Raw genomic sequence first — 14,822 nt, forward strand, 5'->3', positions numbered from 1 at the left:
CCCAGTTTTTCTTTGTTCTGTTTACCTTCTAAGTGTGTCCCTTGAGGAATTTTCTCAGCCAATAATTTTTTTTTCCCAGCATCATTTTACGCAATAGTTGGCTCAGTGTGTTTACATTTCAAATGATTCATGGATATAAATGTTGCATTTATTCTACACAGCAGAGTTGTCATGAGTGCAAGACTCCACTATTACTATTCATAGTACATTTAGCTTTCCCACCTTTTTAGGTAAAGATTTTTTATTTTGTTTATATAGTTAGTATTATTTTTTCTGTAAATGTATTGTGTACACTATTTATTACCCCTTGCAGGCATCTGCGTACAAATCTCCTTTTAAATGGACCATTACAAAGAAAGGTTTTTATAATTTATTCTCAGTGAATTTATTCTTAATTGGAAGTGTTATTTAAAAAAATTCGCACTACGTCTTTTCAAAACCTATACCTATGTCTAAAAAGCATTAAAGGTGATCACGAAGAAACATATTTTTTAATGTTATTCAATGATACAATTTGAACTCGGTGGCAGGGTGATGTTTTTCTCTCAGTGTAGTTGCTTTTTTATTTTTTTACTTCAATATTCTCTAGTACACTTTGTTCAGCAGAGGCAGCCCAAGCTAGTTAGACTTGGCTTGACAGCCCAACTGTTTCACGATCTTGTGAGATCAGAACCAGTACTCCAAGGGTGGCGTAGGATGCCTGCGTAATTTCCTCGATTAAAGCTTTTGATTAAGCAGAAGTAGTGTTTATACTAAGAACGATGCTTTGTACTTCACTTTTCGTGGAGTGGGAAAGCTTATGCTTGGTACATTAGCACTGAGTTGGTCATAGTAGGCTTGACATATGTATTGTTTACAGCATATAGTAAAGCCAATAGGCATGCAAGGGTGTGGCATGTACAGAATTATTTTGCTCAATGGACTCTTCCAGATTTCCATAGCAACCAAGAGTTTTGATGTTAGTAACCCCTTCTGACAAACCCCGGGGGTAGAATGTTTGCATAGGCCTATATTTGTTAGGCCATCTTAGGAGGAGGCTTTTATTTTATTTTGCCAAATGTCATTTTGTGTAAAATTGTAATTTTATGAATGCATGCCTGATGGTTGCCTTGTGGGAAAGCTTATGTTGAAAACAGTTGCCCTGAGTTATTTATGGTGAAAAGGCTTTGATAAAGGGTGTTGTGCGCCTGATTGGCTCATAAGGAAACTTTATGTCAAATGCCATAGGACCGATCTGTTTTATATGAAGCATTATGACAGCTGCCCTAGACCTAAACTTACTTACTGTGAAAAGCATTTGTCAAAGTCCATAGGCAAATAAGGCTGGACAGATATATTGTAACATGTAGACGCACCGATTACCATTGTAAGCGAGGGTTTTAGTGTTGGTTAACCTCCTGACAATTCCTGCTGTAGAACGCCTGTAATGTTGTACATATGTGTAATGTTTTGACTGCATGCCTGATGGCTGCCAATTTATGATGAATACAATGGGTCTTTCTTGGGCATGGTGATAATCCAATACAAAAGGCTATAGGCGTGAAGTGGTTCACTGGGTATAGAAACGTCATATGCCTTATTTTTGATTTATTTATTATGAAGCGTTATGACAAAAGCATTAGCCCTGACTTGTTTATTATTAAAAACATATTTTAAAGCCAATAGGCCTTTAAGGCAGTTATTATACTGTGCTGACTGCTGCACAAAGGTATTTTGTTACATTGAGTAGCACATATTACCACAGTAGGTGACGGTTTTGGTGTTGTTTATTACTTTTCTGACTAGTTTTTTTAGTTGAAATTAGCACTGTGATAACTAATACACTTTCTTGGATGGGCCTGGTAGTGTTAGCCATATGCCAGGTTCTTGTAATAAAACACATGCATTCTCATACACACACATACACATGAACACTTATCAAACACAGTCATACATAGAGCGGCTTTGGGTGGTACCCCTTCTGCAGTTGGTCTTTTTGAGTGTCCATCACACTCTGCTTCCATCCCTGACAGCATGACTCAGGCCATTTCTGCCATTGGCTCTGTTTCTAGGTGGCTCGCTCATTTTATCTGCTCTTTGAATGGTAAATGTTTCTAAAGCAAGGGTCCCATCTTCAGATAGCATTGTACATACAGTATCATTGTTTTATGTTGTCAAGATGACTGCTGCATGCTATGTTTAATTTTATAATTTTTTTACCAGTATACGGCTTCACATTTTTGGGGCATGTTTCCTTTTGATTTACCTTGAATATGTTTATAGATTTTGTGTGCGTTTTTGTGGCTCGGTAAGAGAATTAATGTAAGAATGAATCAATGGGTGGATGTCTGAATGCATAACTTCAGGGATGAGCGGAAGAATGTAAGCTTAAATTCACCCTTGACTGAAAATGCACTTTTAGAGATAAGCAAGACCTTTTAGCATTGCTAGTGGTTGTTTGTTGTTTGTAGATTCTATAAGCAAAAAAAATTTGTGCAAATAGGCAATCACAATTTTAAAAAGAAAAGAAACTTAAAAAAATTACAGTTTTGAAGTAAGTTTCTTTTCTTTTTAAAATTGTGATTGCCTACTTGCACAAAAAAATGTTGCTTATAGAATCTACAAACAAGCACTAGCAATGCTAAAAGGTCTTGCTTATCTCTAAAAGTGCATTTTCAGTCAATGGTGAATTTAAGCACTTCATAAGTGATTACACATACATTCTTCCACTCCTCCCTGAACTTATGCATTCAGACATCCACCCATTGATTCATTCTTACATTAAACCTTTAAACCTTTTTTTTTTTTTGCATGTTTTATCAGCTGACAAGTTTTTATTTTATTTATTTATTTACTTATAATAATTAATTTAGTTTCTCTCTATGTTTCAGAAGCTGGAGACTGGCAAACCGTAAGAGGAAAGTTTATAGCAATCAATGCAGCAAACATGAGCTGCGCATGTCCTCGAAGCCCAAAAGGCCTCTCGCCTGCAGCCCACTTGGCAGATGGCACCGCAGATCTGATTTTAATACGCAAGTGCTCCCGGTTGAAGTTTTTAAGACATCTAATTAGACACACCAATCGGGAAGATCAGGTATGTATTGCTCTGCTTTTCGATAGTCAAACATAAACATTGTATTCCATCAAAAGTATATTTCCATAAATATAACCCTAAAAAGATGTGTATAAATTATCATCAAATACTAAAAGGAAAACAATAAAGTACCCAATAATGTAAAATATTTCGTCACGTAACTACAATGTTTATTCTAGAGTTTGGGGTTTATTTAGAGTTGGGCCTATGTAGTACATCCACGAAAAAAAGACGCCAATGCCCCGTTCCCTGTACTAACAGGGTTGGGTGTCAGTGGGACACTAAATTTGGCACCCGGGACATTTACCCCATTTTGGCAGAGGTCCCGCTCCGCAAAACTGTAAATAAAGCCCATTTTCTTAATCTCCAAACTGCCCTGAGAAACACAAGGTCGTGTAACACAACAAAGGTGAAGACAACATCATTAAAAAAAATAATACAGGGTGGCAGCTTCGAACCTCTGAACCTTTAGTACTGGACATAATACTTCCTTATGGGCACCTATAGATGCTTTAGACTGAGTAGATACACTATTAACTGGTCATAAATGCATGTGCTTTTCATGAACCCTATGTTTTGGACAACTGTTTTTTCAATTAAAAATCACGATCAAAATCTAGTTAAAAATGTCTACTTGGACTGAGAATACGCTCATCTATATACAATCATCAATAGAACCATCTCGGATAATATTGCATACCAGCATGGTTGCTAGAGGCATGCATGGTCTTACCACACGTTTTACGAGCTAACCCTATTTCCTTTCTGACCTTTTGCCTAAAAGGCGCTTTCCTTTCCTGAGAGTGAGTTTGCCTGTGGACGCTGAAGTGCTGAAGCTCCCTATTTTCTTCCGGGAATTTATCAAGGAATACTCTGAACATTACCCTGGGCCTAAACATATTGAGCCAAAGACCTAGTCAGGATTACATTTGACTTCCTGTATTTAGGCTCTTCACATTTAGCAATAAACATAAAGGAGCAATGCTAAATATAGCGAATATAAAAGGAGGGACTTGTTGGATGATATAATTGGCAAATGAGTTGGGATCCCTAATCACCTCTTTAAATGTTCCTTTTCTACTGCTTGGTTTGACACATTATACCCCCAGGTTCCAGCACTATAACTGATGGTTGGTAATGCCTTACTATATATCTGTTATGCCCGTACTTTGTTGCAGCCCAGACCATAAATCGGGCATCCCAGAGTTTTTCACCTGGATAACGTGAAAAAGCATTCAGTGTGACTTCCAAAGCGATTTTCAAAACCCTTACTCACAGTTGTGCATGTTGCATGCGCTGCCAGGAATGATGATAATGAATTGTATGGTTCATTGTACAGACATGCGCTTTCACAGGTGTGGTAAGGCAAATATAAAACAGAAGGGGCAGAAGATGTAGGAAAACCCAAGCAAGGAAGAGGAAAGAAAAAGCAAAGTTAAAAAAAAAACTAATAACAGAAAATCTGGTTAACATCTCATTTAAAACTCTCAGCTTGAATCAGATAAAGTTGCTGAATAAAGGACTTTCCTTCAACCTACCAAATGTATGCATTGATTTGCATGAATTTTGGCGTAAACTTAAGTTAAAGAAGCATTTTGAAAGTCTAACTGATTGGAGGAAAACAGTAATCACTGCAGAGACATCAATAATAACTCTAGAAGACTTACACACTTTAAAAACCCTTGCGTCCCTAGAGAAGGAACCAGAAAGGGAAACTAAAGGTGTGAGACTATCTTCAGAATTGTATAAACAATTTTGTAATGATATGGGTCTTATAACATGGAAGGGAGGAGATATTGGACTAAAAATACAATCAACCTTTTGTCCCCAATTACCCGCTGGTAATAAAATGTACCTCTTCCAAGAAATCCTGATAGTAGACATCAATCATGTAATTAAAAAATCTATACGAATTAAGGAGTTAAAAAGATAAAAAACATGAATTTAACTCAAGAAGAACATATAGGTATGAAATAACTAAAAGAAGACTCCGATATCATTATAAAAGCCTCGGACAAAGGTGGTTACATTGTTGTTCATGATTATGCGGATTATATAATGGAAGCCAAAAGGCAACTGGCAATTGATGCACATTATGAAAAAGTTAAATGTAATCCCATGAAAATGATCACCCAGGAGTACCACCTCAAGTTTCAGAACTGAAAAGATTTGGAATAAATTGATTTTGAAGAACATATGTTTTTGTAAGTTAAACATCCTATTGTACTAACCATATAGTTTCTTCCAAAAGTACACAAGTTACTAATAAAACCACCAGGCAGACCGATTGTCAGCTCAATTGGCTCACTTCTGGAGAAAATCTCAAGATTCATTGATATCTTCTTAATTATGTTACCTCTCTACCTTCCTTTCTTCGCAACACAGTGGATTTATTCAATAAAATCAGTGACATTCCATTGAAAGAAAATTATGTATTGGCAAGTATTGATGTCACGTCATTGTATACAAAAATGGTACATGATGATGGCGTATTGGCCGTAAAGCATTTCCTGAAAGCAAGATCTATCGGTTTTTTTAGAACACTCAGAGATGCTACTTGACATGTTAACATTTTGTTTAACCCATAATGTTTTTCTTTTTAATGGAGAATACTTTCTACAAAAGCAGGAGACCACAGTGGGGACCTCTTTTGCCCCCACATCTCCAAATCTCCTTAGGGGACTCTGGGAGGTGGAAGTTGTATGGAAGGACAATCAAGACATACAGGAGTATATTATACTGTGGACACAATTTATCAACCTTTTGTGCCATGGGAAGGAGACACTACCATACTAGAGGAATGTGTACATTCTCTTAACATTAAAAAGCACAATCTGTCCTTCACATCTACTATCAGCAAGGCATGTGTCACCTTCCTAGCTGTAGAAATGTTTGCAAAAAACAAGAAATTTACCACAAAGATTCATTATGAACCAACATCATGCAACAGTATCGTCCCTGCGAATAGTGGCCACCCCAAAAACCTTAAGTGGAGCATTCCATATGAAGAAATGTTAAGAGCTAAATGGAATTGCTCAGAAAGAACTGATATGGAAAAACAGCTAGAGGAAATGAGCAGTGGATTCTTGGCAAGAGGTTGCCCTATGCAAAGGAGAGAGTCAAGAAAAGGCCAAAAGAGCAATTGTTATCTGTGGAGAAAGTTTGAAAAAAAGAAGAAAACATGTGTTTGATTGTGGATTTTAATAATGAGAATAAAGAACTTAGAAACCCTGCAGCAGAATTGGATAATTGTTCAACTGGATGAAACACTGAAGGCCATACTAACAAACCAACCAAGTATTACCTATAGAAAAGTTGCCTCTTTGGGCGACATACTCACACAAAGTCATCTCTCTAAAGAAACCGTCCTCCTCAACTGGACTAAGTACATCAGGTTTCTGGAAATGTTCCACATGTCGAGCATTTGAACATGGAAGAAACACATCATCTTATAAACTCCGAAATGGAAAATTTGAAAAGATCTAGGATTACATTACTTGTGAATCAAAATTGATAGTATGTGTTAGAATGTCCCTGTGGGAAGCAGTATGTAGGAAATATGATCAACGAATTAAAGCTGACAATCCTACAACATTTATGTGCAATAAAGAATTGTGACTTCTCCTACCCTATTGCGAAACATTCCTCGGAACATTATCAGAGCAATAACCAACAGCTCAGATACATTGGAATACAACACATCGAAGTAATGGAACTAGGAGGTGTCAGAATCTTATCTTTAAGATGATTGGAATCACGTCTAATTATAGCACTAGGAACTGAAATCCCGCATGGACATAACCTTGAAACTGAGCTACACATGCATTTAGGATAATAAGAACAGTACCAATATAACATATAAGGACTTTTCTATAAGTGAGCAGTAATTTGATATTCTTTAACTTTTAAGATCTCTCATTCTTACTCTCGGCATGTTTCCTCCCTTTGTTTCTATGTTTCCAGGAGTCTTTTCTCACTTCCTACAGCTCATCTCATGACATCTAGTCAGGAGAATAGAAAGAAAACATTTGAATTTTAGAAAAACAGGGAAGAGGAGGAACCCGCTGGCTTAAAGAGATGGGTGTTGACAGGATTGCCTTGTTATGAAATTGCATTCTATTCTAGACATTTTATAGATCAAAAATAAAACATGATTTATAGTAGGGCACTTATAAGAAAGTTACATTTAGTAATAAGCACTTTAGATATGTCAGATATAATTTAAAACAATAAGACAATTATAGATAGCTGAGCTGACTATAACTCGTGCCCCCGCAATGCACTGCTTATGACTTCACATATTACATCACTCATGACAGGGTCAGTGACATCACTGATGACATCATCCAGTGGCTGTGATTACTTTAAAAAAGTTAGAGTGTTGAATATACATACCAAGGTGTATTGGTGAATCAGTGGTTGTATGCAGTCCCGCTGTGGGAGTTACTGGAGGTAACAGGAGGGGTAGTTGGCCCCCAAGGACGTCCTTGGGGGCCAACTACCCCTCCTGTTACTTTCAGTAAGTCCCACACAACAGGATTGCTTATAAGTTGTCAGAGGCCACACTCCCTATCCCTTGCTCCACCACTCGGCACACTACTAGTTAGGAGATTAGGCCCTCTTGGCCCCAGAGAGTCCTTGGGGCCCAAGAAGTCCTCCTGTTGCCTCCATTCCAAACTGTGGGTTTGCTGAGAGGCTTTCGGTGGCCACACTCCCTTGCTCCACCACACTGCAAACGCACAACCCGGCACACTGCTAGTTAGGAGATGAGGCCCTCTTGGCCTCAGAGAGTCCTTGGGGCTCAACAAGTCCTCCTGTTACCTCCAGTAGGATCCACACTTTGGGTTTGCTGAGAGGTTTTCAATGGCAACACCTCCTTCCTCCACCACTCTGCAAAGGCGCCTCATGGCCCTCTACTAGTTAGGGGATGAAGTCTCCCTGGCTCTTGAACGTCCTTGTGGGCCAACTAGCCCTCCTATTACCTCCAGGAAGACCCACACAGCTGCATTGCTGAGAGGTCATTAGAGGCCACGCCCCTTTTCTCCACCACTCTGCAAGCGCGGCTCCTAGCACACTACTGCTTCGGGATGCCCCGACTCATTATAATTTATTTTAGTCCAGGGGAGGTGAGGGTCCCCAAGGCTACAGGAATTAACATTACAAATGCAGCTTTTTTTCACGCTCCAATTTCTCAGCGCCCACTGCACGTATCACCCCCAAACTTTGCATGACACACAGAACCTACCTTGACACTTTTTAGGGTAAACTTTCATGAGTGGTCAAATGACGCCAAAGTTATAGCCAAGCCAAAAAATGCTTTCTATGGAAATATGGTCCTAACTTTAACTACCCACTGGTGACAGCCATATATATCTAACTCTTGAAAATATATATACCATAGTTTTGGTTGGTCTGTTTGCAGAAGTCACATTGATATTTGATAATGGGGGCTGTTGTTAAGTGGAGGTTTGATATTTAGGCCAATCCTATCGATCGTCATCGAGTCTTCTAGCCAGCAATGTGCCTACTACACATTATGGATTTCTTGAATACAACCTGACACCGTTGCTGTTGAGTAATTGACTGCAGTTGACTCTATGGTAGGGCAACATGGTGTAGGAAGGCTCATTGTGGAAATTCAAGTGTTAGATACCTCATTGGTAGGAATGAACACCGATATCTTCAAGGTGCTCAATTTCAGATTTCTTTGGGGCTTTGTTTGACTTTATTTTAGGCTCAGTTAGACCTTCAATAATTTAAGAAAGAGATCAGCCTCATTTACACCAAGAGAGTGTAATCATGAGAATATGATCTAGCTGGAAATCATTCATCCCCCGTTATCCTTGTCCCCACCTTTGTGTCCAGTAGGCTATGTTCTTTGTGGCAGCACAGCAGTAATTTGAGTTCTTAGAAAACAACATGGTATAGTTTTCAAAAATTGGCTATTGATCAGCATGTTAGGTACTTGAAGCAGCATAGGGCACACAACAATGTGTACTTAAGAATTCAGTATACATATACAGAAAAAGGGAGCCCGATTTTATTGCAAATCTAAATGGAGTTTTTACTTGTGGTAATATTTAAGAAAGCCCTCATTATGGAGATTTTCCGCACTCAAAACCATACAAATTCAGCAGTTATAGTTATCTCAATTAACTATTACTTGTGCCGTAAGGTAACTATAACTCACAACCTCTCTATTTACTGCTAATTACCTCACATATTATATCACTCATGCCATCATATATGACATCGCATGGTCGGGGCGTGAGTTATAGTTGCCTTAGTGCACAAGTTATAGTTACTTGAGATAACTATAACTGCAAAATTTTGATGGTTTCGTGTATATAATATCTGAACCTTACTGTAACACGTACAGGAGCAACTAGCAGAAGAGATTCCTTTAATTGTTTTAAAGTTGTACAATTCTAAACCAGCAGGGAGTCAGCTCCCCTGTTAGCACAACTTTTCATCTGGGAATGTATTATATGCAACTATTGTCTCCCTTTTATTATTCCAGTATTCTTCTCAGTGAAATGTGGCTCTAGTTAAATGTACAATTTTACCCAGTTACACCCTGGTCTACCAAACTATCAATGCTCAAACCAGTCAAATTTATGCCTGCCATGCCACACTGCATCTGAACACTAAGGCATTCACAATTTAATTCCTCATTTTTTGTGGGACGTTCAAGCCATTATGGTAGCAGAGAGTGCTAGATGGATAATTTATATACATTTTGAAAACACAGTTAGGACAAAGTGTACAGTGGCAGAGACTAGATAGTGGTATCAGAGGATGCTAGAACGATATGTTTGAAAGTACTTCATTAGTTTCTTTTGTAGTCATCAAGGTGAATGAATAAAGTTTTTGTTCTGCGATGTTGAACCAGGATATAATGTATGGGGAGCTGATAACTTAGTAATTCCAAGAGAAAGTGTTAAAAGTTTTTGGTGAAAAAGCCCCCGGAAAGTTGCAGTGTTGCTGGTCATTGATAGTGCAGGTTGATGTGGTTAGTGCAGGTTGAGGTCCACTCGTTGTGGTATAGAATTCAGCAATGATTTTGAAAAATTATTTAGTCAAACATGTTACATCTGAGAGGTGTTGTGTGTAGTAGAATCTCTTGGCATAGCATCAGTTATTCACTGTAGTGGATTTGCAAGTCTGGTATTTTCTCCATTGTCTTTTGAGGGTTTGCAGTTGTTTTTTAATATTATTTCTAAGTGAAATTAGCCAACCTTCCAATAGTGTTTCTGGGTTTGCAATTCTTTGAGGGAAAAAAGCATATTGAAGGCTTCCAAGAATCAATTGATTGATCAGTGGATCCAATGGGTCACTGGTGGAGAGTTTTAATTACCTAGGTCAAAATTGTTCAATGGTCTATTCAGCATACTCGTGTTCACAATAGTTGTAAAGGCCAGGTTGATCGTGAAAATGTGGTGCTCACTCTGACTATTTGTGTTGTTGCCTGTGAATGAGATAAGTACTCTTGGGGTGAAGGCTGCATGAAGAGACAGACCAGCAGCGTGTCTAGTCCCAGAAGCCCTGAGCATGGTCCTTGCTTCTCTCCTCATATCAACATGGTTGGCGTTTGCCATAAGTGTCTATTACTTCTATCGACTACATCAATTACGGCCATTTATCATTTTTGCCAATCTTGGTATAAAGTATGTGCCCAAATTTAGACTGATTGACAAATTGTTGAACTGTTAAATGCACAAGCTTGAATAGCAACTTTTTTTTTGTCACATAATTGTCCAACCTCTGTCTTTTCAGTTTGATTTTCCATTTGTGGAGGTGTATCGTGTAAAGAAGTTTCAGTTCACGCCAAAACATTGTGAAGAGGAGGACAGTGATAACAATGATGTTGTAAAAAAGAATTTTGCCCATATTTGCACAGAAAAGCCTTCTTGTGGTTGCAGTCGAGTGAATAGTATCTGGAACTGTGATGGAGAACCCTTGGACCAACCATCTATAGAAGTGGGGTACGTATTGTGTCTTGACTTATTTATTTAAACTTAAAACTTGCTGTGAACTTAGTAACACACTGCTTATGCATGGTTACTGGACAACAGGTAGGTGAGAAAACCAGTTATCTGTTAAGTGTTAACTAAATACACTAATCCATTTGACTTTGCATGCAGATTTAGTCGTAAATGTTCTCGATCCTGTCCTAAGTTGAAGATGAACAATTTCTTATAGTACATTAACACTTGATGTGACTTCAGTAACCAGTGTGACAGCCATAATGACTTCAAACTCCAGCTTTCTTTTGTCAATCACTTTATAGTTTTCTTCCTTTTGAGCAGGTAAAAACTCATCAGTTTGTTTCTTCTCATTTGGCCCTTTTGGCTCAAAATGGTGGGTTGTTAACACCGTCTTCTTTAGGGCCAGGGTTTTCAGTTAGATTTTTCTTCCCATTTATATTTATTGTGAAACAATTCATTATCAAACTTCCTGAACCTTCATTAAAAGTCTGATGGCTAATGCTGGATTTCTTGTGTTTCCCCCCTAAGTAGGTTAGTACTCTCTTGAGTGCCCTCTCGCCGATTCCGAACTTCATTCTTTTGTTCCTCTAACATTGAATGGGCGGTAGCGTTGTTTTCCTTATAGAAGTATTTGAACCCTCGCTGCACAGTAATTAAACTGCTCACCAATACTGTTGGCTAAGCTCCTCAGTTGGATGTGATTTTCCTTAATACCCCCAAAGAGCAGCACAGTAAGTGTTGATAATAAATTTGGCACTTACTTTTACCCTCCCTAAGTTTCATCTCTGGTTTCGGATCCAAGGCTGTTTTAATTTGCCCCACCCTTAGTTACTCAGATCCATACTGTGGTTTCTGCTTTGCCACATTGGGGGTGGGGGTCCTTATTTGAATTGACTTACCTTTCAAATAGCTGGAACTCCTATGTAGATGTCCGCTTTTGCTCTTGTGTGTATTAGTTTAACTCTGTTGCTTTTTCACATCTTTCCCCCTCTAGGGAAGATCTTGTGTAATGTTTCTCTAAAGTTCCAGTCTAGAATAATCTATGTATATGAATTCTGCAATAGAGAATATATCCCTAGGCAACCAAACAGTTATTAATATATATACAATATTTGATGGACACAGTGTAAATCAAGTTGCACAGTATATACAAATCAAAATATTTTATTATCAATTATATAAACACATTCATTACTTTAAAATACAAATTAAATAACATAAAAAGATCATCTTAGTACTCAACAAAATTAATTATAATGAAATTCCAATGAAAAGACCCAAAGTGTGGCAGAAGTTCTGAATTCTTGCTACATATTGAGAGCAACTGTGTGGTTTCTATCCTTGGTGTTGTGTTTACGACTGTACGTTCTAACTTTGAGGTCTACATCATCCCTAGCATTTCTTTGTGTACTCAGAAGAGAAATACGCTTTTCTCTCATGTCATCATTATTGTTAAGATAATGAAGCCTAGTATAGTGCCTGAAAATAGGCTGCTTTGCAGTATATCGCACACATATATAAAAACATTTATGTGGACATTTTATGAAATTCTTGCCTATCCTAGTTCTTACTTAACAACCGTAAATCTATTTTTACAGTTCTAAATTCAATAGGTTTGCTGTTTCTAAGCACTGTAAATAAAGAGTGGTTACTGTTCCTCGATCAAATGGTACTCAAGGTATTGGTTTGAGGTTAAGTGATTCGTTGTTTTTCATGCTGTGACCCAAGTTCCTTGTTTTTAGCCATACCAGAGGTACTTTGTAATAAAGTAGGTTTCGAGTATACCCCTTGGTATTTTTAACAGTTCATGTTCCTGCCAACTCAACAGGACCCAGGACATTGTCCTGGCAATAGATTTCTAAGAACTCTCAGGGTTAAGATTAGCTTCCCTCGGTTAAGTCCGCTGGAGTGGCATTGCTCCTACTACAGTGTGAGAGGTCGTCAAATTATAAAGCATGCTTTGATAAGTTAAGGGTGAGACGACCTCTCAAAACTCTTTTGATGATCCTCTCTAAAAGCAGTCTGAACTGCAAATGGACAGCAGTGGCTGTAGTAACCTCAAGTAGTTTTGTGTGTTATAGTTTTGGTTAGAGGAATATACTTGAGGCTGTACCTCCTACTCTCTGTGTGAGAAGGTTGTATGTGGAGCGGCTCTGCTCCGCGAGGTACGAGTGACACAGGTGGTCAGACAAGTAGGGGCAGTGAACCCAGTTGTCACAATGAACAATGGTCGAAGGATTGACCTTCGAAGTTGAAGTGATATCCTTCATCTTAGCAGCACCTCCACTCTTGAACAACACCAGCATAAGCCAGGCAATTATTAGTAATAATGTTTGGGAGGCCTTAGCAGAATTAAATTGCACCCAAATCGCAACCAAATTTACATGGCAATAGATTTCTAAGGACTCCCAAGGCTGAAAGTAGCTTCCATCGGTTGAGTCCACTGGAGTGGCCTTGTCTCCAGTGTGAGAGGTTGTCCAATGATGAAGCATGCCTTGATAAGTTAACGGTGAGACAACCTCTCAAAAATCTTTTGATGATCCTCTCCAAAAGAAGTCTTAACTGCAAATGGATAGCAGTGATTGTAGTAACCTTTAGTAGTTTTGTGTGTTGTAGGTTTGGTTAGGGGAATATTGTCATAATCAAGAGGACAGACAACTAAGTACGTTCCTTTTCTGTAAGTTTAATTCATGTTTCTTCTCAGCAAACTGCCAGTGGCACACAGTGGAGCAATTCTCCCAATTGGAATAACAGTGGCACGTGGAATGCCAGCATTATTACATCCAACTTTCATGAGCCACATACTAGAACTCTACATAGAGAACACTACAGAGCTCTTTCCTTTTCAAAACGACAGTATGTAAATAGGAAAAAAAATATTCTCATAACGTAAAGTTCGAGGCATGTGGGCTGCTGAATTCATATCTGTGCATAGATCGCCGCCTAGTGTTGGGTCCAGATGTTTGCACGTTGTTGTCCTGCAAGAGTCTTTGAAGTATCCTGGGATAGGTGACTCCTCCCCTGGACTACAGTGCGCATGGGCATCCTCTCCATCCTCAGATTGTTTTTTTCCGCCATTGGGTTCGGATGTGCTATCTTGACTCAAGTTAGGAAAATCTTTTTTCAGGCCAAAAGGCCTTTAGTTCGCGTCGGGACTGTTCTCGATCGGTATCGATAGTATCTTGTTAGTTTACTAACTTCCAGAACAAACTTTCGCATCTTACCCGATCGTCGATTCGACATCAACGATGGAATGGAGGACACCATTCAAGAGGTGTCCGGTATGCAATGCGAAATATCCCCACGTCGACGTCCATCCGGTGTGCAACAAATGCCTTTCACCGGATCACGACGAATCTACATGCATGGCCTGTGCCAGATTTCGATCCAAGAAGACTCTACGGAATCGACGAGCGGCGAGACTCGAGGCGCAGCAAGCGGCACCGGCCCCGGCCGACATCTTCAACGCCGAGACCGAAGATGTCGAAGAAGTGGAGAACCTACCCTCCAGTCCCGTTTCCGAACATGACTCCGGATCGGAAGACGTCGACGAAACACTCTTTCGCAGAGATGAAGACGACACCGAGGTAGGAGACTACAATGAGGCCTTAGGGGCCGAAGAGAGTAGCTCCGGTGACGAGCAAGGCCTACCCGTTCAGACTGAAGAAAGCCCAGTGCAACAGTCTATGGCTCCGGTCGAGGGATCGCCTTCGGGCCTTACCCAAGACCTATCCCGCAGTTCTTCGGCCCCGCCCTCGGGC

The 14,822-nt window shown here is 39.2% G+C and overlaps 1 protein-coding gene across 6 annotated transcripts in view; it reads left to right on the plus strand.

Annotated features, from left to right (window-relative positions):
• Positions 1–14,822, plus strand: part of CERK (ceramide kinase) — a 222,528-nt gene that overhangs the window by 173,052 nt on the left and 34,654 nt on the right. For 3 of the 6 annotated variants that reach the window (XM_085654067.1, XM_085654069.1, XM_085654065.1), the window contains 2 exons: positions 2,871–3,073; positions 10,850–11,058. In XM_085654067.1, the coding sequence (XP_085510193.1) occupies positions 2,871–3,073; positions 10,850–11,058 (412 nt within the window). The remainder of the gene's footprint in view (positions 1–2,870; positions 3,074–10,849; positions 11,059–14,822) is intronic. The other 3 variants (XM_085654064.1, XM_085654066.1, XM_085654068.1) reach the window with 1 other exon arrangement.

The sequence above is a fragment of the Triturus cristatus genome, chromosome 4_1, assembly GCF_964204655.1.
Source record: "Triturus cristatus chromosome 4_1, aTriCri1.1, whole genome shotgun sequence".
In the NCBI taxonomy this organism is placed as follows: domain Eukaryota; kingdom Metazoa; phylum Chordata; class Amphibia; order Caudata; family Salamandridae; genus Triturus; species Triturus cristatus.